The sequence below is a fragment of the Erinaceus europaeus genome, chromosome 7 (assembly GCF_950295315.1).
Source record: "Erinaceus europaeus chromosome 7, mEriEur2.1, whole genome shotgun sequence".
In the NCBI taxonomy this organism is placed as follows: Eukaryota; Metazoa; Chordata; class Mammalia; order Eulipotyphla; family Erinaceidae; genus Erinaceus; species Erinaceus europaeus.
The window spans coordinates 510,238-537,977 of NC_080168.1; the positions used below are offsets into that span (position 1 = coordinate 510,238).

Genomic DNA, 27,740 nt, shown 5'->3' on the forward strand with positions numbered 1-27,740 from the left:
TATATATTCTAGCTCACCTGCAGGGGGAGCTCCACAAACCTAGGAGCAGGACTGCGGGTGTGTCTCTCTCTCTCTCTCTCTCCTCTCTATCACCCCCTCCCTCTCAATTTCTGGCTGTCTCTATCCAATAAAAAATAAAGATTTTATTTTTAAAAAAGAGTCTGTTACTCTTGATTCCTTTCTGTTTGTTTTTGTTTGATACAGTTTGAGAGAGCGAGATAGAGAGACCTACAGCCCTGCTCCGCCGTTCCTGTAGCTCCCCCCCTGCAGGTGAGCCCCCTGTGGTGACTGGCGCCTTGAACCCAGGACCGTGGGCTTGGCTGATTGTCTCTGGAGCAGGTGAGCCCAGCCCGACTTCCTTCCCCGAGAGACAGCGTGTGGGCCCTTGGGAGGGGACGTCCGACCACTCCTTGTGTCACCCTCTCTAGTTGGGGGTCTGGGGCCTGCCTCTCGCCCTGTCACCCTCTCTGGCCAGGGGTCTGGGGTCCCCTTCCTGTCACCCTCTCTGGCCCTCCTGCCCCACTACTCCCCCTGCTACTAGACCCCGTCCCCACTGTCTCTGCCATCTCACACGTCTATCTCCCTGTCTCTCCCTGTCTCATCTCCCTTTCCCCCATCTCCCATCCCCTCAGCTCCCCATCTCCGGTCTCCCCATTTCCTGTCTGCCCCGTCTCTCCGTCTCTCAGTTGGTCTCCCGGTCTCTGCGGCCCCAGCATGGTGCGGCCCGGGGAGGCCCTGGACTTCGAGCTGCCTTCGCACGCCCGGGACACGCTGGCCGGCCTGCAGCGGCTGCGCTGGGAGCCCAAGCTGGCGGACGTGACGCTGCTGGTGTCGGGCCAGGAGCTGCCGGCCCACCGCGGGGTGCTTGCGCTCAGCAGCCCCTTCTTCAGGGCCATGTTCGCGGGCGACTTCGCGGAGAGCCAGGCGGCGCGCGTGGAGCTGCGGGGCGTGTGCCCGAGGGCGGCGGGGGCCCTGCTGGACTTCGCCTACAGCGGGCGGCTGCGGGTGACCCGGGCCGAGGCGCAGGGGCTGGCGGTGGCGGCCGCCCGGCTGCACTTCCCCGTGGCGCTGCGGGTGCTGGAGCGCTTCCTGCGGCAGCAGCTGGACGCCACCAACTGCCTGGGCCTGCGGGAGCTGGGCGAGCGGCTGGGGCTGGCGGGGCTGGCCGCGCACGCCCGCGCCTTCCTGCGCCTCCACTTTGGGGCCGTGGCCCGCGGGGCCGAGTTCCTGGAGCTGCCGGCCGAGCGTCTGGCCGCCTGCCTGGGGACGGAGCTGCTGCAGGCGCGGCCCGAGCGGGCCCGGCTGGGGGCCCTGCTGCGTTGGGTGTGCCACGACCCCGCCGCCCGCCAGGCCCGCCTGCCCGCGCTGCTGGGCCTGGTGCCCCCGCACGCCCTGCCCCGCGCCCACCTGCGGCGCCTGCTGGCCTCCGAGCCGCTCCTCAGGGATTGTGCGGCCTGCCGGGAGGCCTTGGCACAGGGCCCTGGCCAGGTGAGTGCGCCCGGCTGACCCTCTCCCCCACTCCGTGCCCAGGGATGAGGGCAGTCAGGGAGGGCTCTCTGAAGGAGGTGGCGTCCAAGACTCTGTGCCCGGGGACGGGGAGCAGTCAGGGAGGGCTTTCTGAAGGAAGTGGCGTCCAAAACTGTGCCCAGAGAGGGCTTTCTGAAGGAAGTGGCGTCCAAAACTCTGTGCCCAGAGAGGGCTCTCTGAAGGAAGTGGCGTCCAAAACTCTGTGCCCAGGGACGGGGAGCAGTCAGGGAGGGCTTTCTGAAGGAGGTGGTGTCCAAGACTCTGTGCCCAGGGATGGGGAGCAGTCAGGGAGGGCTCTCTGAAGGAGGTGGCATCAAAGACTCTGTGTCCGGGGTGATAGGGAGGCAGTCAGGGAGGACTCTCCAGAGAAGGTGGAGGAGGTGGCATCCAAGACTCTGTGCCCAGGGACATGGAGGCAGTCAGGGAGGACTCTCTGGAGGAAGTGGCATCCAAGACTCCGTGCCCAGGGACAGGAGGGCTCTCTGGAGGCAGAGGCATCTGAGCCGGGCCTCAGAGGACAGAGGGCTACCTGGGAAGGTGTCACCGCACACGCCCGCTCAGCCAGGAGAGAGGACAAGAGGGCAGCTGGCTGTCCCCTGCCCGGAGCTCCCAGGGGTGTGGTCCTCTGTAGCCGCGGGCGGCGGGGGGGTTGGGTGGGGCAAGTGGAGGGAGGACACAGGGCCGGGCCCCCGGGCGTCTGCTGCAGGTGGCCGGCTCAGGACCCCCCAGTCCCGGCAGCGGACAAGGGAACAAGGCTGAGGCTCGGCCCAAGGCCCGGCCAGCGTGTGGTCTCACCCGGGGCAGGAGGGGCCGGGTAGGGCCGGCCCGGGGCTGAGCGCGTGCACGACCCACGTGTGTGCAGAGACAGACACACGGACACAAGCACACGTGAAGGCACACGCGCCCAGACTGTGCCCACAGCCACCCCCAGCTCAGAAAGGTCGGAGGCTGTGGGCATCTGGCCCTTGACCCCCTCCTGCCCCCAGGCGCTGCCAGAGGCGTGCCCGCAGAACCTGGAGGAGGTGCTGGTGGTGGTGGGCGGCCGGGCGCTGGAGGAGGAGGAGGCGGAGGGCCAGCCCGCAGCCCCGCTGGCTAACTTTGCCTTCTACCACCACAAGGCCAGTGAGTACCGCGGCCTCGGGGCCCGGGGGAGGGGAGCCTGCTGCACGGGGTCCTGGGGACCGTGTGGCCCGAGATGCCCCGGCACCGGCCGGACCCCCGCCATGGCGTCAGCAGCTGGCAGCTCCTGGAACCCAGGGCAGAGCTGACGAGCAGGGATTTGGGGGCTGACGTCAGGATCCCAGCAGCTGTCCCACAGCCGGGGGGACCCTGGCAGGCAGCAGGGAGCCCCCCCGCCCTCCCCGGGGTGACACAGACGGGAGGCAGTGGGCGGCCCGCCAGGCCTGGAACTGGGCCTGTCTACAAAGCCTCATGGGGGTGTGGGGGTCCCCCAGCCCCCACAGACACCTTAGTGAACCCTCGGGTTGGCCCCCCAGTCTCTCTCTCTCCTTTGCCTCAGCTTCGGCCCTGGAGCTCCGTGACGGGGGTGGGGTGGGCAGGATCCCGCCAGCACTGGGTGACAGGCAGGGCGTCCCCTCCCCCAGTGGCAGGCGACTCCCCGATCAGATGGGGAACCGAGGTACACGTGCCGGGAGCCTTGGGTGAATGAATGAATGAACGAGAGGGAACGAGTGAATGAATGGAGGATGGATGGATGGTGGCTGTGCCTTCACCTCTCCCAGGCCCCATAGCCAGCTTGCCCCAGGCCAGGAGGTCAGCAGCAGATTGAGGGGCCCCAGGCATCCCCCGAGCCCCTGGGTCCAGTCTGGCCCGAGGGAGTCACACTAGTGTCCAGCCTGGTCCCTGGGGGACCTTAGGCCCGTGGCAGGTGGGGGCAGACCTTGGCCTGTGGCAGGTGTGGGGGCTCAGGGCTGTGGCTGGCCACACTTACCCTGTCCACAGAGACCTGGATGTCACTCCCCGACTTCCCCGACTACCACAAGTGGGGTTTCTCCCTGGTGGCCCTGAACAATGACATCTACGTGACAGGTCAGTCCCCAGCCCCCACAGCCAGGACTTGAGTTGGGAGAGTGGGCAGCGTGGGCAGCCGAGCCCCGTGGCAGGGTTGCTGCGTGCCCCTGGGACCCTCAGAAGGGCCGGGGTAGGGAACAAGGGGCGGGGGAGTCCCGCTCATTGATGTCTGTAGGCCAGGGGCTGGGAGTGGGGGCCCTCAGAGGGAGGAACACCCACCTGCTAGGTGTCCTGAGAGGACCCGAGTGCCATCTGTCCCTGCAGGTGGGTCCCGGGGCACCAGGTCGGACAGCTGGTCCACGACGCAGGCCTGGTGCTTCCCGGGCCTGGAGGCGGCCTGGCGGGCAGTGGCGCCCATGCACAGGGCCCGCACCAACCATGCCAGTGCCACGCTCAACGGAGAGGTGTATGCTGTGGGGGGTGAGTAAAGCCTACCCAGGCCCCCCACGCTGCACCCAGACCCCCCAAGGGTCTCCTAGGCCTCACTCAGACCCCCCACGCTGCACCCAGACCCCCTGCCCCTGGCCCCCAGGCTGCATTTGGAACCCCAGCCAGGCCTGGCCAGACCCCCCCATGGCCTCCAGCAGGCAGGACGACTGGGGGCAGTGAGCTCAGGCCACCTCTCCTCATGGCATGCTGGCGGCCCTCAGCTCCAGGTCCCTTCCTGTCGTGCCCCTGGAGGGGGAGAACACACAGGAACTACTGTCCCTGCTGGGAGACCAGCCCGAGCTCGAGACCTTTGTCACCTGGTTGGGCACCTGAGTGCAGGTGGGGACAGGGGACAGGAGAGGGGGACAGGAGATGGGGGCAGGGGGCAGGAGACAGGGACACAGGAGATAGGGGGCAGGGGAGAGGGAGACAGAGAGACAGGGGACAGGGGGACAGGGAGACAGGGGCAGGGGACAGGGAGACAGGAGATGGGGGGCAGGGGAGAGGGAGACAGAGGGATGGGGACAGAGGGACAGGAGGACAGGGAGGCAGGGGACAGGGAGACAGGAGATGGGGGTCAGGGGAGAGGGAGACAGAGGGATGGGGACAGAGGGACAGGAGGACAGGGAGGCAGGGGACAGGGAGACAGAGGGACAGGGGACGGGGGACAGGGAGACAGAAGGACAGGGGATAGGGGGACAGGAGATAGGGGGGCAGGGGAGAGGGAGACAGAGGGATGGGGACAGAGGGACGGGGACAGAGGGGCAGGGGACAGGGAGACAGAGGGACAGGGGACAGGGGACAGGGAGACAAAAGGACAGGGGACAGGGGGACAGGAGCTTCAGGCCAAGAGGCCTGTACCCAGAACTGATCCCAAGGACAGTAGGACAGGTCCCCACCACCATCACCCCACGGGAGGCTGGGGCTCCCCACACATCTCAGAGCTCCCAGGAAGGGCTCTGGGGGGTGACAGGCCCGACTGAGGTGCTGGGCCCGGGGCCCTGTGAGAACTCAGGAGTCCAGCCCCTGGGTGCCGGGACAGTTCCCCCACCCACATGCCCGCCCCCAGGCACCGCCCTGGATGCCGTGGAGGTGGAGACCTACGACCCCCACGCGGACACCTGGACGCCTGTGAGCCCCGCACCCAAGTATGTCAGCAACTTCTCGGCCGCTGGCTGCCAGGGCCGCCTTTACCTGGTGGGCTCCAGCGCCTGCAAGTACAACGCATTGGCCCTGCAGTGCTACCAGCCGGCCACAGGTGGGCAGGGGGAGGGGGTAGGGGGCAGGGGCCAGGGGCCCTGCAGTGCTACCAGCCGGCTACAGGTGGGCAGGGGCAGGGGGCAGGGGCCCTGCAGTGCTACCAGGTGGCCACAGGTGGGCAGGGGGAAGGGGGTAGGGGGCAGGGGGCAGGGGCCCTGCAGTGCTACCAGCCGGCCACAGGTGGGCAGGGGGAGGGGGCAGGGGGCAGGGGCCCTGCAGTGCTACCAGCCGGCCACAGGTAGGGACAGGGCCAGGGCAAGGTCAGAGGATGAGGGACAAGAGACACAGGATGGGAGGACAGAGGCCCCAACAGAGCCTGGACCCTTCTGATGGGGGTCTTCCCAACCCCGGGGGTTGGCTGCTGACCCACTGTCCCCGCACCAGACACCTGGACGGTGGTGGCCTCGCCCTTCCTGCCCAAATACCTGTCCTCACCACGCTGCACCGCCCTGCAGGGGGCGCTCTACCTGGTAGGCGACAACACCAAGAAGGTTCACGTGTACGACCCCGACGCCAACCTGTGGCAGAAGGTGGGTCCCCGGGGTCACAGGGCCCGGAGCACCCAGGGGCGCCTGTGTGGGGGACGGCTGTGGCACGGCCCTGGTGGCGCCGGGAGGGCCGGGTGTCCCCTCCCCAGGGGACCTGAGTGGCGTGACTGCTGCTCCCTGGCACCAGCCCTCCTCCTCCATCACCCAGGGCTCCCCCACCCTTGGGCCTGGGGCCCACCCGCTCCCGTGTGTCTTTGTTCTGGCCACCAGGGTGACTGCTGGGGCCCGTGGCTATTTCTTTTCTTTCCTCTGGACAGAGATGAGAGGGAGAGACAGAGAGGGAGAGACAGAGAGGGAGAGACAGAGAGGGAGAGAAAGAGACACTGCAAGGACCCGGTTCGAGCCCTGGATGCCTGGAAGGGCAATATGCAGTATCTCTGTCTCTCTGTCTCTCACCCTTTGTGCCCACTGGGCCACCAGCAGGAGGGACAGTCCCAGGTCTGAGGTGGCCTCAGCCAGCAGCCTGCACACCCAGGGTCCCCTGGGCTCGGGACCCACCCCCTATGTCCCCCAGGCCCTGGGCCAGCACTGCCCACAGCCGTCCCCTGGCATCAGCGCCCTGCCCACTGGCCCGGCTGGGCGTCAGGAGAAGGTCCCAGAGGTGTGGTCACCTCTGCCCGCCCAGGACAAAGCCGAGGCCCAGCCCGGGGCTCAGAGGGCTCCCCCACATCCTGGGGGCAATGTGACGGGCACGGTGGGGCCCCGGGAGGGAGGGTCTGCCGAGGGCCCCCTTGGATGCTGTCTGTCCCCCCGCAGGTGCAGCCCCTGCACAGCCTGCATGAGAACGGGGCTCTGGTGGCCCTCGGGGACACGCTGCTGGTGACGGGGGGCCGCTGGCAGGGCCTGGAGGGGGACTACCACGTGGAGATGGAGGTCTACCGGCCGGGCCGTGACGCCTGGGCCCGCCTGGGTGCCCTGCCCCGCCTCTGGCTCTACCATGGAGCCTGCAGCCTGTTGCTGGATCTGGCCCGCTGGACACAGCCCTTCCGGCCCGTCCCCGAGCCCTGAGCTGGGGGAGCCCCCAAGGGCCCCTTCAAGCCAACTGACTAAGGAGTTTTGTGGGTCCCATGCTCCCCCAGTGAGGGCTCCGTGCTCCCCCAGTGCTGCCTTGTGCTCCCCCAGTGAGGGCCCCGTGCTCCCCCAGTCTGGCCCTGAGATCCCCCAGTCTGGCCCCGTGCTCCCCCAGTCTGGCCCCGTGCTCCCCCAGTGTGAGGCCCCGTGCTCCCCCAGTCTGGCCCTGTGCTCCCCCAGTGTGAGGCCCCGTGCTCCCTGGCTCCGTGCTCCCCCAGTCTGGCCCCGTGCTCCCCCAGTGTGAGGCCTCGTGCTCCCCCAGTGTGAGGCCCCGTGCTCCCCCAGTCTGGCCCCGTGCTCCCTGGCTCCGTGCTCCCCCAGTCTGGCCCCATGCTCCCCAGTGTGAGGCCCCGTGCTCCCCCAGTGTGAGGCCCTGTGCTCCCCAGTCTGGCCCCATGCTCCCCCAGTCTGGCCCCGTGCTCCCCCAGTCTGGCCCCGTGCTCCCCCACTTTGGGACCTTCCCAGTGGCTCTGGGGGAGTCATGGAGTTTGGAGTGACGATACCTGAGGCTGTGCGTCCCCACCCCACTCCTTGCTCCCAAGCACCACTCTGGGGGTCCCCAGGGGGCTGGTCTGTCACCCCCATCAAGGGCAGCCTCAGGGGGCAGGGGTCCCCCAAAGGCCTCAGGGCAAGGAGAGGGAGGGGTGCCCCGGCCAGGGGTCCAGCATTTTCTGAGGTGCTTTGCTTATGCACAGAGCTCCGCATCACCAGGCTGGACCCCAGGGGAGGTGGGCGACCCACAGGGACGGGGGGCTGGAAGGGTGCCCTGGACCTCTGGAAGGCACACAGACTCGGGGAGCCGGGCTGCTGCCTGCCGCCTGCCAGGGGCTGCTCTCTCGAAGGCTAAGCCCAGGTCCCAACCCTGGCGCCACATGGAAGCAACATGGTCCCAGGGGAAGCTCCATAGTGCTGTGGCCTCTCTCCCTCTGTCTCTGTGTGTCTCCATCTCTTTCTAGCTGGAAAAGCCAGCCTGAAGCAGTGACCTGGTGTGAGTGTGTGTGTGTGAGTGTGTGTGTGTGAGAGTGTGTGTGAGTGTGTGTAAGTGTGAGTGTGTGTGAGTGAGTGTGTGTGTGAGTGTGTGTGTGAGTGTGTGTGAGTGTGTGTGAGTGTGAGTGAGTGTGTGTGTGTGTGTGAGTGTGAGTGTGTGTGTGAGTGTGAGTGTGTGTGTGTGTGAGTGTGTGAGTGTGTGAGTGTGTGTGAGTGTGAGTGTGTGTGTGTGTGAGTGTGTGTGAGTGTGAGTGTGTGTGTGTGAGTGTGAGTGTGTGTGTGTGAGTGTGTGTGTGAGTATGTGTGAGTGTGAGTGTGTGTGTGTGAGTGTGTGTGTGTGTGTGTGAGTGTGTGAGTGTGTGTGTGTGAGTGTGTGTGAGTGTGTGTGTGTGTGTGAGTGTGAGTGTGTGTGTGTGTGTGAGTGTGTGTGTGAGTGTGTGTGAGTGTGAGTGAGTGAGTGTGAGTGTGTGTGAGTGTGTGAGTGTGAGTGTGTGTGTGAGTGTGAGTGTGTGTGAGTGTGAGTGTGTGAGTGTGTGTGAGTGTGAGTGTGTGTGTGTGAGTGTGTGTGTGTGTGTGTGTGTGAGTGTGAGTGTGTGAGTGTGTGTGAGTGTGAGTGTGTGTGTGAGTGTGAGTGTGTGTGAGTGTGTGAGTGTGTGAGTGTGAGTGTGTGAGTGTGAGTGTGTGTGTGTGTGAGTGTGTGTGTGAGTGTGTGTGAGTGTGAGTGTGTGTATGTGTGTGCACATTTGATTGGGGCTGGGCTCCTCTCTTTCCCTCTCCCTTTCTCCGCCCTTCTCTTTCTTCCTCCTTCTCTCTCCCCCCTCTTCCTCTCCCTCTCTCTCTTTCTCTCCGTCTGAAATGGGAACCCTCTGTACAAGAAATGAGCAAAAAGCAACAAGCACACACGACTGTGCTGAACCGTGACTGACCGACCGCAGGGACCCCATGCAGCGGGGAGCACTGCTGGTCTGGAGGGGCTGGTCCCGCATGGCAGCCCCACCCGCAGGCAGGAAGTTTCGTGAGCAGAGGAGCAGGGCTGCAGCTGTCTCTCTGTCTCTCCCTCTCATCTCCCCCTTCTCTCTCGACTCCTGTCTCTACCCAAAATAAATAAATGAACAAAGTTATTCCATGAGTCAGAGTCCAGCAGTTCTGAGGCCCCTGGTCCCCACCCCCACATCCCACCCTGTCCTGGGGTCCAGCCCCCGGCTCTTGGTGAATGAGGCCTCCTGAGGGGTCTGACCTTGGGAAAATCCTGAGAGCCAGACCCGTTTCCCCATCTTCACATTGGGCTCTGCCCCCGTGGGAGGCGGGAGAAGGTGAGGGCTCAGACCCCGACCACGTCCCCAACTGGGGTCCCCCTGCAACCCCCCGCCAGGGCATGGCGGCCACACAGCAGGTGACTCCAGGCTGGCACTGTTTGAGGTCCCAGGAGCCCAGTTCCCATGACTTCATCCGAGGCCCCTGGGGGAGCCAGGGAATGGGGCTCCGGTTTCAGGCGGGCTGGAGGGAGGGAGGGGAGGCCGTGCCTCACGGGGGACACACAGGGACACCCCGGACAGGGGGACACCCCGGCTCCCCCTCCTGGCTCCAGAACCCATCGGATCTGTGACACCAGTGGCCTGTCCCCCTGAAGGGGGTTGTGGGTACCCTGCCAGCTGGGCCTGGAGTCACACCAGCACCTCAGTGTCCCCCTGTCCCCCAGTTCCCTGCTTGGGGTTGTCTGTCCCTGGGGACATGGTGTCTCAAATGCCCAGGGGGCAGAGAGTAAGTCAGTGACTACAAACAGGGTCCCAGGCCACCGCATCCCACCTTGCTCCTGACCTCAGCCCCCGTATCTCACTACTGCGTGGGGTCCCAGCTGGGGGCACAGCCAATTCACAGAGCGGGAAACTGAGGCACAGATGGGGGAGCCCATGTGCCCACAGCAGAGCCAGGCTGACCCCCACCCCCCACCCTGAGGGCCTGCCGGGCCTGGCTGCTGGGTCCCCTCACAGGGACGTCCTCCACCCCCACCCCGGGCAGAGAGCACCCCGCAGCCTGGAGGGCAGGACGGACAACCACCCCCGGCTGCTGATGGTGCTGCCCAAGCAGGAAACGGAGGTTCAGTGTGCGAGCCCCCCCCTTCCAAAGTGGCCTCAGTACGTCCCCACAGTGTCACACACAGGAAGGGCCACTCCTGGCAGCGCCAGGCTTTACAGACCCAGCCCTGCCTGTGACGGGGGACGGCCGCCCTCGGCACCCACTGCTAGACATGGAGCTGACATCCTGGACATCCTGTCTCCCCACCACACTCCCGCCTGCACACCCAGCAGAGGCCTCACATCCTGAGTGGGGGGCCCTCCCAGGTGGCCTCCTGCCAGCCGGGGGGGGCTCAGTGCTCCCGGCTCCCCTTTGGCCCATGGGTGCAGGGCACTGCCTGGACTGTAGGTTCAACGTGTGGGCCCCCCTAGCCCTGCAGGTGGGGAGGGGAGCAGCTCTGAGCACTGGAGACGGGTCCCAGGTCCCCACCCGGGAAAGGGGGTGGGGGTCCTGACTGCTCAGTCTGTGCCCCCCCACCTCACTCTATGCCCTCAGAGGATGGGGTGCAGGGGGAAGGTGCTCTGGACTGGAAGAGGACGCAGGGGAGAAGAGAGGGTGGGGGGTCCTGCTGTTGAGAGACGGGGATCACTGGCCTGGGCACCCCAGCACTCACCCCTGGGTCCTGAGCCCTGTCCCCACACCCTTTGTACCCTCATGGTCCAGTGCTGCCCCCGACCCACACTCCCTCTAGAACACCCTCACTGCACACACACCCACCGTGCCCCCTCCCCATGCCCCCTCCCCCACACCCTCCACTTCTCCCCCCTGCACCTCTCTCTGCCTCCAGGAGGGGGCGCCGCGGTAAGGTGCTATAAAAGGGGGCGACCCAGCCACGCGGAGACTCAGAGCGGGGAGCAGGGAGTGTCCGGCATCGGACACCGGCCATCAGGCACTGCCCACTGAGCGTCACGTGCCGTGTCCAGGCTCTGGGTGTCAGAGGCAGCATCATGGCCCCCGTACGCAGCCCCCAAGTCCATCTGCTGCTGGTGGTCGGCGCTGGCCTGGTGGTCAGTGGCCTCCAGCCCCCGGACGCCGCCGGGAACGAGGTGCCCACGGAGCCCGGGGACAGCCGTGAGGGGCCGGTCACCAGCTTTCCAGTAAGCCACCCGCCATGGGGACCTTCCGGCTTCCCCCGGGGATAGTGGGGGCCCGGGTCAGGAGCCCCTCTGCTGGGGTACTGTCCAGCCAGCTCCCACCCCCCACCCACCTCATACAGCTCGGACCACCTGCTCTCAAGAAACAGGAAGCCGTGTCTGCCAAGTGGGGGGAGTGGCAGGGGACCCCATGTTTGCTGCTGTTCCTGTGGGCCTGGGGGGCAGGAAACAGGGTGCAGGAACCCCAGGCCGGCAGTTGCTGGCGGGTGAGGGCTTTGCGCTGCCCCCTCTTCCCTTCCGGAGGGCAGGGGTGGGGGGGTGGGGAGCTAGGGACCATGTTTTGGAAGATGGGGAGCTCAGGGAGATGCCAGTGGGCACCTGGGAGGAATTCACACCCACCCACAGGAGCTGGCAGGGTGACAGCAGCACCTGTCTGGCAGGGACAGAGGCTTCACCCCCACCCCCGTACCCGACACGGCCCCTCCCCCACAGTCCAGTGGCCCCAGGGACAGCCGGCTTCCCCGGGTGGCAGAGGGCCTGTCCCCTGTGCCCATGAGCTCATCTCAGCCCCTGGCCCCTTGCCCTCAGCTGCTGCCTGGCCCTGAGTCCACACCGTCCTGGCTGTGGCCTCCATGGGGCCACCTGGTCCCCTGCCAGCTGGACCGTGTCCCGTGGCAATCCCGAAACCCTGGCTGGGGGTCTGGATGGGGTGGTGGGCGGGGTGCCCGCCTGTGGGTGCCAGACACCTCCAGAGGGTGTGGCTGGGCCCCCTCCTCACCCTTCCCGGCCCCCTGCCCCTCGGCATCCGGGCTGTGGCTGGCAGGCCCCCCAGGATGAGGCCAGCCCCGCAGGGAGCCCCCCTAGCCTGACAGTGGCCGCGGTGTTGCAGGAGCCTGGGTCCGAGCGCGGCGGTGGCATTGACCCCCGGGAAGCCTGGCTGCTCTTTGTCCGGCAAAGTGACAAGGGTGCCAACAGTAAGAGGCTGGGCCGGACCCGGGCACGGAGGCTGCGGGTGAGCATGTGTGTGTGCGCGTGTATGCGTGTGCATGTGTGTCCCCAGCCCCCAGGAACCCCGGTGCACAAGCCTGTGTGTCTTGTCACACCTGTCGGGCGGAGTGGACATGGGAAGGTCCCCAGGGTCCAGGCGGGTGCTGACTGCCCTCTGCTCTGAATGCCAGGGCTGGGACCCCCTTACCACCTAGGCCCTTCAGAAGGCTGTGTCCCCAGGGTGAGGGTGCACAAGCTGTCTGAGCATGGTCCCCCGGGGTGCGGGTGGGCCTCCCCCTGCTTGGGATCTGACCCGACATATGGCTCTGGAGTGCGAGGTGGTGAGGGTAGGTGGGCTAGCGGTCACCCACCCTGCAAGCTGGAGTCTCCTCTTACTCCTTGCTGCAGGGAGCTCTGTGCCCAGGGTGGGCTCTCCAGGCCCCCTGGCCCCCGACCCTGCCCCCGGACCCCCACAGACCCGGGTCCCTGGAGGCTGACGCTGCTCAGACGGCCTCACAGCGCGGGCTCCCTTGCAGCTCAGCCTGCCGGGTCCCCCCGGACCTCCTGGCCCCCAGGGCCCACCGGGTCCCATCGTGTCTCCCGAGGTCCTGCTGAAGGAATTCCAGGTGCTGCTCAGAGGTAGGGGTGCCACCCACTGAGGGCACAGCTCAGGGCGTGGCAGGGCCGGGCAAGGGCCAGCACCCTGGGAGCTCCAGCCCTGCTGACTTGGTTTGGGGTTCAGGAAGGGGGCAGTCAGGGAGGTTTCTGCAAAAAAGGGGGAACAGCCTGCAGGCCCCACGTGACTCCCTGACTCTCAGGTGCGAGGGATCTGCTCCGTGGTCATGGGGCCACTAGGGAGAAGCCGGTCGCCGCTGTGGGGTTCCCGTGGCCCCCAGGCACACCAGGCAGACGTGAGGCTTGGCCCAACTCACAAGGGTCCCCCAGTTCAGACCCCAACGTCTTCCCACCCTCCCGCTTCTTTGTTGGGGTGCAGGGGTCAGTGAGCCGCCCCCACACTTCCCTTGGGCCGGGGGTTTTGGGGTGAAGGACCCCAGGCGGGTCCCACGGCAGCCGGCTCTGTGCCAGGCGCGGTGCAGCAGTGTGAGCATGGGGAGGGATGTGAGCCCTGTGGCCCCCGGGGGCCCGGGGAGGAGGAGCAGACCGTGGACGTGCTGACGCTGCTGGCGGCGGCTCTGGCCCCGGGTCCGAGGGCGCCGCGAATCGAGGCCGCCTTCCACTGCCGCCTGCGCCGGGACACGCCCGTGGAGAGACGCGCGCTGCAGGAGCTTGGCGGCTACTACCTGGTGAGTGCGGGGGCCTGCGTGCGCCCCTAGGGAGCCCGTGGTGACCCACCGTGCGCCCCTGCGGCGACCCCCAACCCCCCTCCGTGCGCCCGCCTGCCCCCCCATCTACTGCTCCCCCGGGGTGACCCCGTCTCCCTGGACACAGCCCTGTGCCCCACAGACCAGCTCCCCAGAGTGGCCCCTGCTGCCCCTCGCCCCCACCGGCCTCCATGACCCCCGCTGACCCTCTGTGCCCACAGCCCGCCATCCAGGGTGTCTTTGGCCGTGGCCCCGGCCTGAACCTGACCAGCGGCCAGTACTCTGCGCCTGTGGGCGGCCTCTACACGTTGGCCGCCACGCTGCACGTGGGTGAGGATGCCACCCGGGGGTGAGGGGACCCTGGCTGCCGGGCCCCCCTGACCCCCCTGCTCCCCCAGCACTGGCCGAGCCGCCCCGGAGGGCCCCCCCACGGCCCCGAGACCACCTGCGTCTCCTCATCTGCATCCAGTCCCGCTGCCAGAGCCACGCGTGAGTGGGCCCCACACCTACTACCCGGGGGTGGCCCTGTGCTGTCATTCAGGGCACCAGCTCCCTGGCACCCACCCTTACAAAAGCTGGCTCCAGGTGCAGAGCGCCAGGGTCCCCGCCTCCGCTGTCCACACCTGCCCGGCTCCCTAGTCCTCCCAGGACCACGAGCTGGGCCCTTGGTGAGGCTGTGCCCCCCACCCCTGGGCGCTGGGCCCTTAGCAAGGCCGTGCCTCTCCCCCCAAGGCACTGGGCACTTGCCCCCCCCCACCCCCGCCCCAGCGCGGGGCATTTGGTGAGGCTGTGCCTCCCGCAGCTCCCTGGAGGCTGTGCTGGGCCTGGGTGGCGGCAGCGAGCTCTTCAGCATCTCGGTCAGCGGCATGCTGCACTTGCAGGTGGGCGCGGGCAGGGGCGGGGACACCCCGGGCATGCCATGGCACCCCTGCAGGCAGCCCAGATGACCCCTGACCCCACAGACAGGGCAGTATGCATCAGTGTTCCTGGACAACGCCAGCGGCTCCCTGCTCACTGCACGTGCGGGTTCTGTCTTCAGCGCCGTCCTCCTCGGGGCGTGAGGGGTCCGGAGACCTCCTCTGCAGCCACGTGGCCGGGACCACCCGCACCCGCGGGCCTGGGGGTGCCATCCTTGTCTGCGGACCCCGCCGGGTTGGCCCAGGGTCACTCCTGTCCTGGGGCCACGCACCCAGCACCAGCAGAGGAAAGCAGAGCCTGGGGGGCCGAAACCAGGCCCTGCACCCTACCCCCAGGCTGGCTGGGGCCCCAGGGACACAGGAGGGCGTCTGTCTGGCCCTCACCCCTCCTGCTGGTGCACCCCAGCTCACCTGCAGGGCCGCCCCCTCCAGCCTGGGCCCCACACCCAGGGAAAGATCTAGAACTGAGCTACAGGTGTGGGAGGGCCTGGCCTCGCAGACACTCGACCCAGGTGGGGCGTCCCAGCCCTCCCACTTGAAGTGCCCGGACGAGGACAGGGGGCAGGCCCAGGGCCACCCTGGGCCGAGCAGGGGACACAGCCGGCCCTGCCCCCCACCAGCCAGCGTGGGTTCCCAGTAGGCCTGGCACCCGCCCTACCAGGAAGGAGGGCAGCCTGCCCCCCGGGCCGGCTGATAAGGGCAGTGGCAGAGCCTGACCCGGCCCAGCCCGGCCGCAGATAGCTTGGCCCAGCTGGCATGAGGGGACAGGAACTCAGGCTGTGCACAGGGTGCGGGGACAGGGTGACTCCAGCGTATTTATTGCAGGACGGGGGTGGGGGGCTCGTGTGCGACTTCACCAGGTAGCAGGAGTCCCCGAGCTTGAAGCAGGGGCGGCCCCTGGGGACGGGCTGGGAGGGGTGGCACCCCTGGGGGCGTGGGCCTCGGACTGGGTGTCAGTGGCACCAGGAAGCCGAAGTGGGGTCGCTCAATAAATGTGCCCGGTGCTGAGGTGCTGAGGCTTCTCTCCCGGGCGTGTCTCCTTCCCCGTGCCCGGTGCTCCACTCCAGGGTGTGCGCTCCCAACGCCCCCAGCTGAGTCGACGGTGATAAGCCTGATGGATGGGGCGGCGCCAATGGCCTGGATGGCCCATTCTCCTGCAGCAGACTTCTAGAATCTTCCGTCAGGATCTGGGGCAGGTGGCACACAGCCCCGGGTCCCCACACTGGAGTGTTGCTGGCGTTGGGGACCCGTCTGTGGGGGCCGAACACAGCCCACAGCCCATGGGAAGGAGCGGCAGCCACCCTGGCGGGGGGGGGGGGAGGAGGGGGCTCCGGGCTGCCTGTCCTCTAGGCCAAGTTAGGACGCTCAGCCCCCCGGCAGGCACAGGGGTGCGGGCGGCTCGGAGGGCACCGCTGAACCAGAGCTGAACCAGCCGCAGCAGCGGGAGAACCCAGGCTAGAAAAAGGCAAGTGCTTTATTTGCAGCCGCCCACGCGCACCAGCATGACCGTGACGTTGTCGGCGGAGCCCCGCTGCACGGCCTTGCTGGCCAGCCGGTTGCAGGCGGCCTCGTAGCGGGCATCCAGGGTGGGCCGGCCCTCCCGGCTCTGGATCTTCTCGTCCTGGGGCAGGGGAGGGCGGGGGAGGGCGGGGGAGGTTGGTGAGCGCCTGCACTGCCTGGCCCCGCCCCTGCACAGCTCAGTGCTCACCTCCAGGCAGGACAGGATGAAGTTCACAGCTTCCTCGGGGGTGAAGACCTTAAAGAGGCCGTCGCAGGCCAGCAGGATGAACCTGGGGGCAACAGGGCCGTGACCCTCAGGAACACACACATACACATACACACACACACACACACACACACACACACACCCTTCCCGTTATTTGCTGACGGTGGCTTCAGGCTGTTCCCAGTGTCCCCCCCTCCCCACGGCCTGGGTGTCCCCTTCCCACTGAGCTAGGACGGCCAGATCCCCAGGCCTCTGCCCAGTGGCACACACCACAAGGCTGCCCGAGCACTGGGAAGGATAGGCCAGGGGTCTGAGACCAGAGGAGGGCCCCTCCCAGCATCCCCGGCAGCTGGGCAGCCCGGCCCGCCGTCCACCTGGGAACAGGCCCGGCTCAAGGACTCGAGGCCAACTCCCCGGTCTGCCTCTCAGTCTGGGTTATTAGACAAGGGGGGGGAGGGATGCCCAGCCTGTCCCACATCTACTCCTGGGGTGCTGGGGCTCAAACCCGGGGCTCCTGCAGGGCAAGGGCTGCGTCCCAGCCCATCTCCCTGAGACCCCGGGCTCCCTGGGCCCAGCACAGGCACCGGAAGTATGGCCCCACAGCCCCGGGCGTAGCCTCACCTGTCGTTGGCCGTCAGCTGGCAGCGCCTGATGTCGGGCACGGAGGTGACGCCGCAGCGCTTGTACTGGCCGTCCCCAATGGAGCGGGACACCTCCAGCACGCCCAGCACACGGCCGTCCCTGGTGGAGGGGACAGGCTGCTCAGGGGGCGGCCCGGGCACCTGCTGCTGCTCAAGGGAGTGTCACCCACGCGGACGGCGCCTACAGGGCACAGCCCCTCACGAGCCGGGCATGTGGGGGTGCCGTGTGCAGGGCCGGCACGTGGGCACAGCCAGCCTCTGCTCCAGGGTCTCCTGTCAGGGCTGTGGCTGGGCAGCTCTGGGGCGCAGAGTGGGGGGGACAAACCCCGCACCCTCTGTACTCAGCAAGCCCCGCCAGGCTCCCGAAAGCTGTGGCAGGCCCCTGACAGGACCGGGGGCGCCTGGCCCTAGTGCTGTCCCAGCCGGACACCCCAGACAGGCCCGTGACAGGACCGGGGGGCGCCTGGCCCTAGTGCTGTCCCAGCCGGACACCCCAGACAGGCCCGTGACAGGACCAGGGGGCGCCTGGCTCTAGTGCTGTCCCAGCCGGGCACCCCAGACAGGCCCCTTGTCCGCCTGCCACAATCGCGGTGAAGAGCACCAGCTGGTGGGCGGGGGGCAGTAGCCAGCAGCTTGACAGCCGCGGGAGAGCCAGGAGGTGAGGACGAGGGCGCCCCCACAATGGGCAGCAGACACAGGCATCCCGGCCAACAAGCCGGGACGGGACCCCGGAGACGAGGGCTTCCCCCGACGAGGTGCCGACCGGCTGTGGCAGTGGCAGGGGGAGCTGTGGCCTCAGAGCAGAGCGGGTGGCGCTGTGCCCACCAGCTGTAAGGAGAAGAGCGGCGGCTGGCGGAGTCCTGCCCGCGGAGCCCCGGGTCAGAAGCAGCGAGGGGCTCAGAGCTGGGGGCTTGGTGTGGCCACGGATCCACGCCCAGTGCAGGGGGGCACATGTGCCCGTCCCGAGCTCAGGCGGGGAGCAGCCGGCAGCACTCGGACCCGGGAGACAGGGAGGGAGGTGGGGCCCTGCCAGGGACCGTCCCCTGGACAGCCCGCGGAGAACCAGGTGGGACCAGGACGGGCCTCACCTGACATTGCCGCCGGCCTTCTGGATCCTCATCCGCTCCTCGTACTGGGTGGGGTTGTGCTCCTTGCTGAGGCTCAGGGCTGCATGCTTCCGGCTGTCCTCATTGTAACGGCACAGGATGGCCTGAGTGGGGAGAGGGACAGGCTGCGGCGGGCGGGGCAGGGCAGGGGCAGGGCGGGCAGAGTCCGCGCTTCCTCACACAGGCAGTGCTGGCCGACTCTGGTGCACACGGCCTCATCTGTGACACTGACTCGGCCGCCAGGACAGGAGAGAAGGGTGCAGCCAGGCGGGTCAGAGGGGAGGCGGCAGCTCCTGCAGGCCCGCAGAGGGGGGCCCAGCCCCAGGCTGTCATGGCATCTGGCCTGAGTACCCCGTCCAGGTGACTGTCCCCAGACCTGTTTACACTGGGCTCCCAGAGGCTGCACCTCTTGCCTCTCTGTGAGAGACAAGACAGGAGCACCAAGCGGGGCTGGGAGGGAGCCTGGACCTGCAGGTGGCACTGATTCTTAAGTAAAGGGACAGTCGTTAACGGGGGCAGGGAGGGAGGCCGCCGGCTCCATGTCTGCAGACACTGCCTGAGTGTCAATGCGGGCCTGAGGCCCCGGCCCCCAACACCAGCGCCGACCAGAGCTGAGCTGTGCTTGGGTCTCTGTGTCAGCAAGTAAGCAAGTCGTGGAGGGCAGGACTGACTCAGGACCACCTGGCTCCCGAGATGAGCCGCAGGGGACAGACACACGCGGACGGACTGACCGGGCGGGGACCCGCGTCTTTCAGGACTGGCCCGAAGGCAGGAAGACGGCTGGGTGGGGAGATGGCACCACACAGGCCAGGGCTGCGGCGTCTCCCTCGACAAAAAAGGTCGGCCCGGGAGCAGGGCCGCCAGGGTGCACGAAAGCTTCCCACACGTGCTGCCACCGGGGGCTCGGCCACCTACCCGGCTGTCCCCAAGGTTGGCGATGTACAGGACATTGTCCACGGCAAGGACACACGTGGCAGTGGAACCGTCCTTCCAGGCCGGCTTCCTGCAGGAGAACGACAGGCCGCTGTCCCCCGCCCGCCAGCCCTGGGAGGCGCGTCCGCTCGCCCGGAGAGCCCTGCCTTCAGACCGGCAGCCCGCCTGCTGTCGGTGACATGCCGACCCGAGGCTGCGGCCCGGGCTGTTTCCCGGGCACCACCTATGCCACAGCTGCTTTAACAGAAGCTGCTTGGGGCCCGAGAGGGCCAAGCAGAGAGGGAACGTGGCCTGCCAGGTGCGCGGCCCGGGCCCGAAGCCCAGCAGCCCAGCAGAGCATCAGGGGCGGTCCGGCGCAGTCTCTGTCTCTGTCTCTGCATGAAAACTCAGCCCAGAGCTGCGAAACCACAGCTGCAAGGCCCCAGCTCCAGACAGCGGGGTGCGCATGACCCCAGGGCTGCCCTCCGCTTCCTGTCTGGGTCGGGCCCGGGCACCGGCGACATGGACAAGGAGCGGCCTGGCCGCCAGGGGACGTACTGGCTGGACGCCTGCCGCAGGAACTCCTCGTCCGTGTGCTTGAACGTGTCCAGCAAGCATCTCTTCACAGTCTTCTCCACGCTGCTCACATCTCCTGGGGGAGCAGGACAGAGGCGGCATCCGGTGGTTACCCAGATGGGCCCGCCCGGTGCCCAGCACGGCTGAGAGCAAGGCGGATGCTGCGGAGCACGCACTGGGTCGTCCGCCCCCCCCCCACCCAGCGCCAGGCCGGACCCGAGCTGCACACAGCTCCCCGCCCTCGTGCCCGCCCGCCCAGAGTCGGAGCCCATGGAGTGAACTGACCTTTGGGGAACTTCCTGATTAAGTTCTGGTGCAAATTCTGGGCAGCAAACTTGGAGGCTCGAATCCCTCCGTGTCCATCAAACACAGCGAAGTATGAGACCCGGGAGCTGGAAGGCAGCCGGAGGGTCAGCCCCACAGAGATCTCGCCCCTAAGAGTGACTGTCCCTGTCCCCCCCACCGCGGAAGGCGGCCACAGCACTCCTGGGAGGGTGGGGCCGTTCCCAAGCCCAAACCTGAAAGCTCACAACACTGTCAGCTCTGCTCTTCTCACTGCGGGTGAAGTCTGGATCGACGTCCTGGTTTCTACCCGGCGGGGCTGAGCTGCAACCTCCCCCCTCCTTTTTATTCCCCCCCCCCCCGTTTTGAGTTGTCCTTGTTTTATTGTAGTTATTACTGATGTCACTGTTGATAGGACAGAGAGAAACGGAGAGAGGAGGGGAAGACAGAGAGGGGGAGAGAAAGACAGACACCTGCAGACCTGCTTCACCGCCTGTGCAGCGACTCCCCTGCAGGTGGGGAGCCGGGGGCTCAAACCGGGATCCTTACGCCGGTCCTTGTGCTTTGCGCCACGTGCTCTCAACCCGCTGCACTATCGCCCGAGCCCCGCTCAGCTCTGGCTGATGGTGGTGTGGGGGACTGAACCTGGGCCCCGAGAGACCCAGCAGGAGAGCTGCTTTGCAGAGGCCCCGTGCTGTCTCCCCGCCTGCTGTTTCTCTTGGTGGCGTCGGGCCTCCTCCAGCATCTCCCTCAGAGAGAGGAGCACCAACCTGCCCACCACTGGCAGAGCAGCTCGATGTGTCGCCAGGAGTTCTGAGCACAGGCGGCTCCAGTCTCCCACCCCCGCTGCGGGCGTCCAGAGAACGCTCGCGCTCGGGGCACACGGCGGCGGACCCGAGGCTGTGCCCAGCAGCCTGGGACAGAACTGCTCAGAGACACGACCGGGCACGCCTGACTGTCCATGAGGGCCCGGGCCAAGCCCAGAACAAGGGGGCACCGTGGACAGCACCAGGGGCGGCTCGAGGATGGGAGCATGCCGGGCTGTGCCGCCATCACCCCCAAGCGTGAAGCCACCGGCCAGGAGCCCCTCCCCTCCGGTCCAGGACATCACCGCAGCCTTTGGGGCGCACGGGTGGGCGGGTGTGGTCTAGGCCCCCCCACGTCCCTCTTGGCTTACGGGCGGCCCCTGGCGCGCCACCGGTCTGGGGGGCAGCAGCTCTGGCCCGGCCCCTCCGCAGGGAGTCTGTCCGGCTCCCGCCACAGAGCGTGTGCCCGGCGGGCCCCACCCCGCTCCTCAGGGGCTCCGGTGACACCCCTCCCGACCCGGGCCCGGCGGGCACTCACATGAGGGAGGACGGGGGGCTGCACTCCTCCGTGATGTCGTTCAGGATGACGTGGGCGTCCTGCATCTCCTCCCGCTCGCCCTTCCGCTCCGCCACGAAGCCTTTCAAGTCAAAGACGGTGGACGTGGCGGCTGCAAAGACAGGGACCGCACACACTGTGCCCCCACGGCCCGCCAGAGCCGGGAGGCTGGGGCGACACACCGAGCGGAAGCCTGGGCAGCCCACGGGCCAAGCTGGGGAGCGCGGTCGAGGCCCAGACGCAGCTCCCAGAACTACGGCTCTGTCCCGAGGCAGCTTATGGCTGCCCTGGCTACTGCACCCGCCTGCCCGCCTGCCCGCCCGCCCGCCCGGCGTGCCCCCACCAGCGCCCTCACGGAGACTCTCCGGGCAGTGAGAGGCTGACCACACGCACACACCCACCCGACCCGGACACGGATGAGGGACGAGGGACGCGGGACGCTGCTGCCTGGGCTCTACCTCCCCCCACAACTCTCGCTCCTGAGCAAGGATCAGACTGACAGACTGAAAAGCAGCAGCGCGAACCTGCTCACGGCTGATGAAGACACGAGCTGATGAGGGAGGGAGGGAGAGAGAGAGAGGGAGAAGGACAGAGAGGAGGAGGAGGAGGAGGAGGAGGAGGGACCCCCCCCCCCCCGCCCACATGGCTCAGGCAGAGACAGAACCAGAAGCAGAGCCTCCAACAGTCCTACCCAGGCCATCATGGCCCAAGGACACACAGGGGCCAGTGCTCCACTGAGACTGGAGAAGCTGGCCGGGACCCTCTCCTCTCACCTCCCCTGCACCCTGCTCCTGGCCGGGGCCCTCTCCCCACCTCCCCTGCACCCTGCTCCTGGCCGGGGCCCTCTCCTCACCTCCCCTGCACCCTGCTCCTGGCCGGGACCCTCTCCTCTCACCTCCCCTGCACCCTGCTCCTGGCCGGGGCCCTCTCCCCACCTCCCCTGCACCCTGCTCCTGGCCGGGGCCCTCTCCTCACCTCCCCTGCACCCTGCTCCTGGCCGGGGCCCTCTCCCCACCTCCCCTGCACCCTGCTCCTGGCCGGGGCCCTCTCCCCACCTCCCCTGCACCCTGCTCCTGGCCGGGGCCCTCTCCTCACCTCCCCTGCACCCTGCTCCTGGCCGGGGCCCTCTCCTCACCTCCCCTGCACCCTGCTCCTGGCCGGGGCCCTCTCCTCTCACCTCCCCTGCACCCTGCTCCTGGCCGGGGCCCTCTCCTCACCTCCCCTGCACCCTGCTCCTGGCCGGGACCCTCTCCTCTCACCTCCCCTGCACCCTGCTCCTGGCCGGGGGCCCTCTCCCCACCTCCCCTGCACCCTGCTCCTGGCCGGGGCCCTCTCCTCACCTCCCCTGCACCCTGCTCCTGGCCGGGGCCCTCTCCCCACCTCCCCTGCACCCTGCTCCTGGCCGGGGCCCTCTCCCCACCTCCCCTCTGCCTGGGTCCAAGTATCTGTGTAGATGCCTCCACCCCTTCGCCTACTTTCCAACCCGCCCCTCCACCCTCCGCCCTGCTCTCCCCACCTCGCTTGCTCGGACAGCTGCCCACCGGGCCCAGCGGGACAGGCCAGGCCGGGAGGGCGGAGGGAGGGGCGAGGCCCTCAGCAGGTGGTTAGTGGCAGTGAGCTGGGCTGCTCTGCGTGTGAAGTCTGAGACATTTGTTTTCAAACTGTCTGAAAACCTTTACAAACTTTCTTTTCCACAAGCTCTTCACCGCCGTTCTTCTCATCATCTGAGGCTTTTCGCTTTGCGCCTCTGGCCCCGTTGTCTTCTGGCGGGGACAGCGGAGTGTCGAGAGAACCTGGACACGAAGGAGGACAGAAACGCGCTGCAGGCGGGGGGTCCCGCTGGCCCTCGAGCCGGGTGTAGGGTGTCTCCGCCTCCCCCTCAGACGAGGAAGCAGCAGCTGGAGAAGGAGCCCAGCGGGGCCGGGCCGGGCGCACTTGGTGAAGCGGACACACCACGTAGCGAAGACGCGAGTTCAAGCCCCTGGTCCCCGGGGCTCAGGGTCTGGAGCGAGGGGCGCTGTTCCCACGGGCCTCACCTGGCTCTCCGCCGCTGGCAGGAGGCAGGTCATCAAACAGCAGCGGTCCCCCGGGCCCTGAAACACAGCCCACCGTGAGCCGCCCGCCGGGGAGCGGGAGGCCGGCGTCTACCGTCCCACGGGACCCCCGGCCGGCCGCTGCGCTGCGGGATCGTCTTCGGCCGCACGGGAACTCCTGGCGGCCGGCGGGTGGGTGCCTTACCTGGTGCCAGGCGCTCACATAGGTCCGGCGCCTGGCCCATCTGGACAGGGAGAGAGGGTGAGGCCAGGACAGCGGGGGCGGGGACACACACCTGGACAGCCTGAAGACAGTACCTGAGTCGGCGCCGCTGGCGGGGGGGAGGCCGTCGAACAGCAGCGGTGCATTCTGCGCGTCTCTGCCTGCGGAGGGCAGGGGAGGGGCGCGGCGGGGCTCAGGGCGCGGCCAGTGCCCCGCAGTCCCAGTCTCTCCCAGTCCTGTGCCCGAGGATGCTCGCCCCAGGCTGCGGGCTGGAGGCCCAGGCCCCACCCAGGCACCCACAGAAGCCTGGATGCTCCGGGCTCTCAGTCTCCCCTTTTCACCTTAAAACAAAAAACCTTTCCCGAGAGGCCTGGAGTGCTGGATTGCCAAGCCGGTGACCCCCAGCGCCCCCGGCACCGCGTACGCCAGCACCCAGCTGATCCTTTCTCCCTCCTCCCTCACTCACCCTTTCATGTTAACAGGCAAGTAAATATTAAAGAAATCAAGTGTTTTCTATTTACTTATTTATTTATTCCCTTTGGTTGCCCTTGTTATTGTCATTGTAGTTATTGTCGTTGTTGGACAGGACAGAGAGAAGTGGAGAGAGGAGGGGAAGACAGAGAGGGGGAGAGAAAGACAGACACCTGCAGACCTGCTTCACCGCCTGTGAAGCGACTCCCCTGCAGGTGGGGAGCCGGGGGCTCGAACCGGGATCCTTACGCCGGTCCTTGCGCTTTGCACCACCTGCACTTAACCTGCTGCGCCACCGCCCGGCTCCCAAGCGTTTTCTTAGGTAGAGGGCCGGAGAGTGGGAAGAGACAGTGTCTAAGGGTTATGCAACACTCATGCCTGAGGCTCCGAAGTTCCAGGTTCAATCCTCCACACTACCGTGAGCCAGAGCTGAGCAGGGCTCTGGGAAGAAGGAAGAAAGGGAGGGAGGGAAGGGGGAAGGGAGGGAAGGGAGGGAAGGGGGAAGGGAGGGAAGGGAGGGAAGGGAGGGAAGGGAGGGAAGGGAGGGAAGGGGGAAGGGAGGGAGGGAGGGAAGGGGGAAGGGAGGGAGGGAGGGAAGGGGGAAGGGAGGGAGGGAGGGAGGGAAGGGGGAAGGGAGGGAAGGGAGGGAAGGGAGGGAAGGGGGAAGGGAGGGAGGGAGGGAGGGAAGGGGGAAGGGGGAAGGGGGAAGGGAGGGAAGGGGGAAGGGAGGGAAGGGGGAAGGGAGGGAAGGGAGGGAAGGGAGGGAAGGGAGGGAAGGGGAAGGGGGAAGGGGGAAGGGAGGGAAGGGGGAAGGGAGGGAAGGGGGAAGGGAGGGAAGGGAGGGAAGGGAGGGGAGGGAAGGGGGAAGGGAGGGAGGGAGGGAGGGAAGGGGGAAGGGAGGGAGGGAGGGAGGGAGGGAGGGAAGGGGGAAGGGGGAAGGGGGAAGGGAGGGAAGGGGGAAGGGAGGGAAGGGAGGGAAGGGAGGGAAGGGGGAAGGGAGGGAAGGGAGGGAAGGGGGAAGAGAGGGAAGGGAGGGAGGGAGGGAAGGGGGAGGGACAATCTAGGGCCAGACAGCCTGAGCTCCAGCATGAGAGGCTTAGTGCAGAACCGCTGTGGCAAGGGGTTGTCAAGTCATGATCCTTTCTTGCATAGAAAAACAGGGCTGGGGGAGTCGGGCGGTAGCGCAGCGGGTTAAGCACAGGTGGTGCCAAGCGCAGGGACCGGCATAAGGATCCCGGTTCGAGCCTCCGGCTCCCCACCTGCAGGGGAGTCGCTTCACAGGCAGTGAAGCAGGTCTGCAGGTGTCTGTCTTTCTCTCCCTCTGTCTTCCCCTCCTCTCTCCATTTCTCTCTGTCCTATCCAACAATGACGACATCAATAACAACAAGAATTACAACAATAAAAAACAAGGGCAACAAAAGGCAATAAATAAATGTTAAAAAAAACAACAACTGGGGAATGTTATGCATGTACAAGCTATTGTACTTACTGTTGAATGTAAAACATTAATTCCCCAACAAAAAAAGAGAGAGAGAAAAAAAAAAAAAAAACAGGGTTGGGTGGTCCGGGAGGTGGCACAGTGGATAAAGCACCGGACTCTCAAGCATGAGGTCCTGAGTTCAATCCCTGGCAGCACATGTCCCAGAGTGAGGTCTTGTCCTTTCTCTTCCTTCCTATGTTTCTTAATGAATAAATAAAATCATAAAAAAAAGTAAAGGGAAAAGAAAACTGGGACTGGGCACTGGCGCACCTGGTTGAGCTCACACACCACTGTGCACAAGGACCCGGGTTCAAGCCCCTAGCCCCCACCCAGGGGAGCTTCATGAGTGGCGAGCAGTGCAGCAGACGCCCGTCTCTCCGTCCTCCCCGTCAAATAAAGTAGGGAAAAAGCGGCCACCACGAGCAGCGGATTCGTGATGCTGGCCCCAGGCCCAGCGACAGCCCCGGAGGAAGGCAGGAAGGGAGGGGGACAAGACAGCAGCCCCCGCCACACTTGGCCCTCAGCCCTGCTGCAGCCGCTGAGATGAGAGCTGCGCCGGGCAGGCCCAGGTGTGCGAGGCCGGGCTCAGATGTGCAAGGCCGGACCCAGGTGTGCGAGGCCGGACCCAGGTGTGCGAGGCCAGGCTCAGGTGTGCGAGGTTGGGCCCAGGTGTGCGAGGTTGGGCCCAGGTGTGCGAGGTTGGACCCAGGTGTGCAAGGCCGGGCTCAGGTGTGCGAGGCCGGGTTCAGGTGTGCGAGGCCGGGCTCAGGTGTGCGAGGCCGGACCCAGGTGTGCGAGGCCAGGCTCAGGTGTGCGAGGTTGGGCCCAGGTGTGCAAGGCCGGGCTCAGGTGTGCGAGGTTGGGCCCAGGTGTGCGAGGCCGGGTTCAAGTGTGCGAGGCCGGGCTCAGGTGTGCGAGGTTGGGCCCAGGTGTGCGAGGCCGGGTTCAAGTGTGCGAGGCCGGGCTCAGGTGTGCGAGGTTGGGCCCAGGTGTGCAAGGCCGGGCTCAGATGTGCAAGGCCGGACCCAGGTGTGCGAGGCCGGGTTCAAGTGTGCGAGGCCGGGCTCAGGTGTGCGAGGTTGGGCCCAGGTGTGCGAGGCCGGGTTCAAGTGTGCGAGGCCGGGCTCAGGTGTGCGAGGTTGGGCTCAGGTGTGCGAGGTTGGGCCCAGGTGTGCGAGGCCGGGTTCAGGTGTGCGAGGCCGGGTTCAGGTGTGCAAGGCCAGCTCAGGTGTGCAAGGTCGCCAAGCACAGCACAGTTAACAGGTGCTCCAGCCGTCTGAGCAGCTGCTCTTCACGCCCGAGCAGCTGGGAACTGAACCCCAGGCCTCCAGCCTGGCCTGAGCTCTCCCGGGGCCGCCACCTGCCTCCGTCCCAGCGCCGCTCTGCCACGTGCGGTGCGGCCTGCACCACATCAGACAGACTGTGGCACTGACATGGGATCCAGAGGCACAAGGACCCGGGTTCCAGGCCCCCGCTCGCTGCCTGCAGGGGGGAAGCTTCACGAGCAGTGAAGCAGGTGGCAGGTGTGTGTCTCCCCGTCTGCTCTCGGCCTCTGTCCAAGTGAATGAGAACGAGGGAAGAATAAAGTAACAGGGAAAATGGCCACCGAGTACGGCCGGCATGCGTCCCGGCGACTACCCTGGTGGCAATAAGATAAATAACGAGGAGTCCGGCGGTGGCGCAGCGGGGTAAGCGCAGGTGGCGCCAAGCACAAGGACCCGTGTAGGGATCCCGGTTCGAGCCCCCGGCTCCCCACCTTCAGGGGAGTCGCTTCACAGGTGGTGAAGCAGGTCTGCAGGTGTCTGTCTTTCTCTCCCCCTCTCTGTCTTCCCCTCCTCTCTCCATTTCTCTCTGTCCTATCCAACAACGAACATCAATGGCAACAATAATAACCACAACAACGATAAAACAAGGGCAACAAAAGGGGGGATAAGTCCTCCAGGAGCGGTGGACTCATGGTGCAGGCGCCAAACCCCAACAACAACCACGGAGGCAAAAAATAAATAAATAAAAGGGGAAAAAACAAGGGCAACAGAAAAGGAGAAAATCAACAAAACATCAAAGAAACTCGTCCGAGGGGCTCCGGCTTCAGCTCAGGACCCCGTGCAGGCCGTGCGGGGCCAAGGGGCGGGGCGGCTAGTGCGCGGACCGGGGTTCGAGCCTGCAGGCATGGCCCTCCCATCGAGGATCCGGACTAAGCCGCCGCCAGGAGATCCGGAGCACCCAGCCCGGGGGACGAGCACCCAGCCCGGGGGACGAGCACTCAGCCCGCGGGGACGGGGCACCGAGGCCGAGCACCCAGCCCGGGGGACGAGCACCCAGCCCGCGGGGACGGGGCACCGAGGCCGAGCACCCAGCCCGCGGGGACGAGCACCCAGCCCGGGGGACGAGCACTCAGCCCGCGGGGACGGGGCACCGAGGCCGAGCACCCAGCCCGCGGGGACGAGCACCCAGCCCGCGGCCCCGGCCCGCTCCCGGGAACATGGCCCCCGCCCGCCCCCGTCCTCCCGCCGCCCGCCCGGCCGCCCGCCCCGCGCCCCTCACCGGCGGCCGAGCGCTCAGGCTCGGGCAGGTCCCCGAACAGGTCCATGGCGTCCGGACGGCGGGCGAGCTGGACGGCGGGGACGCGCGGCCCGCGGGCGGCGGCGGCGGCGGCGGTAGCGGGCTCCACACCCGGGG

The 27,740-nt window shown here is 66.9% G+C and overlaps 3 protein-coding genes across 7 annotated transcripts; 2 read left to right on the plus strand and 1 right to left on the minus strand.

The window, feature by feature from the left end:
- Nucleotides 1–683: 683 nt before the first annotated feature.
- On the plus strand, nt 684–7,913 carry KLHL30 (kelch like family member 30). 3 transcript variants are annotated; one of them, XM_060193549.1, is made up of 9 exons: nt 684–1,488; nt 2,514–2,649; nt 3,490–3,576; nt 3,823–3,978; nt 5,057–5,245; nt 5,632–5,777; nt 6,552–6,863; nt 6,907–7,045; nt 7,253–7,913. In XM_060193549.1, the coding sequence occupies exons 1-7, from the start codon at nt 715–717 to the stop codon at nt 6,801–6,803; spliced, it is 1,740 nt and encodes a 579-aa protein (XP_060049532.1). In that variant the 5' UTR covers nt 684–714; the 3' UTR covers nt 6,804–6,863; nt 6,907–7,045; nt 7,253–7,913. The 3 variants fall into 3 exon arrangements, with proteins under 3 accessions (XP_060049532.1, XP_007536565.1, XP_060049533.1); XM_007536503.2 differs by having other exon boundaries at nt 6,552–7,045; nt 7,253–7,910; XM_060193550.1 differs by lacking the exon at nt 3,490–3,576 and having other exon boundaries at nt 6,552–7,045; nt 7,253–7,911.
- Nucleotides 7,914–10,776: 2,863 nt separating this feature from the next.
- Nucleotides 10,777–15,022, plus strand: ERFE (erythroferrone). Its single transcript, XM_060193591.1, has 8 exons — nt 10,777–11,026; nt 11,913–12,035; nt 12,547–12,649; nt 13,097–13,314; nt 13,554–13,662; nt 13,731–13,821; nt 14,135–14,213; nt 14,295–15,022. Exons 1-8 carry the CDS (start codon nt 10,877–10,879, stop codon nt 14,391–14,393), a joined length of 972 nt encoding a protein of 323 aa, XP_060049574.1. The 5' UTR covers nt 10,777–10,876; the 3' UTR covers nt 14,394–15,022.
- Nucleotides 15,023–15,040: 18 nt separating this feature from the next.
- ILKAP (ILK associated serine/threonine phosphatase) lies at nt 15,041–27,735 on the minus strand. Of its 3 annotated transcripts, XM_060193585.1 has the most exons (13): nt 27,606–27,735; nt 23,206–23,271; nt 23,093–23,132; nt 22,891–22,947; nt 22,528–22,647; nt 20,837–20,966; nt 19,496–19,602; nt 19,193–19,286; nt 18,638–18,725; nt 17,705–17,826; nt 16,597–16,716; nt 15,958–16,039; nt 15,041–15,870 (listed from the first exon to the last, which is right to left on the minus strand). In XM_060193585.1, exons 2-13 carry the CDS (start codon nt 23,254–23,256, stop codon nt 15,724–15,726), a joined length of 1,158 nt encoding a protein of 385 aa, XP_060049568.1. In that variant the 5' UTR covers nt 23,257–23,271; nt 27,606–27,735; the 3' UTR covers nt 15,041–15,723. The 3 variants fall into 3 exon arrangements, with proteins under 3 accessions (XP_060049568.1, XP_060049567.1, XP_060049569.1); XM_060193584.1 differs by lacking the exon at nt 23,093–23,132; XM_060193586.1 differs by lacking the exon at nt 23,093–23,132 and having other exon boundaries at nt 23,184–23,271.
- Nucleotides 27,736–27,740: the final 5 nt, after the last annotated feature.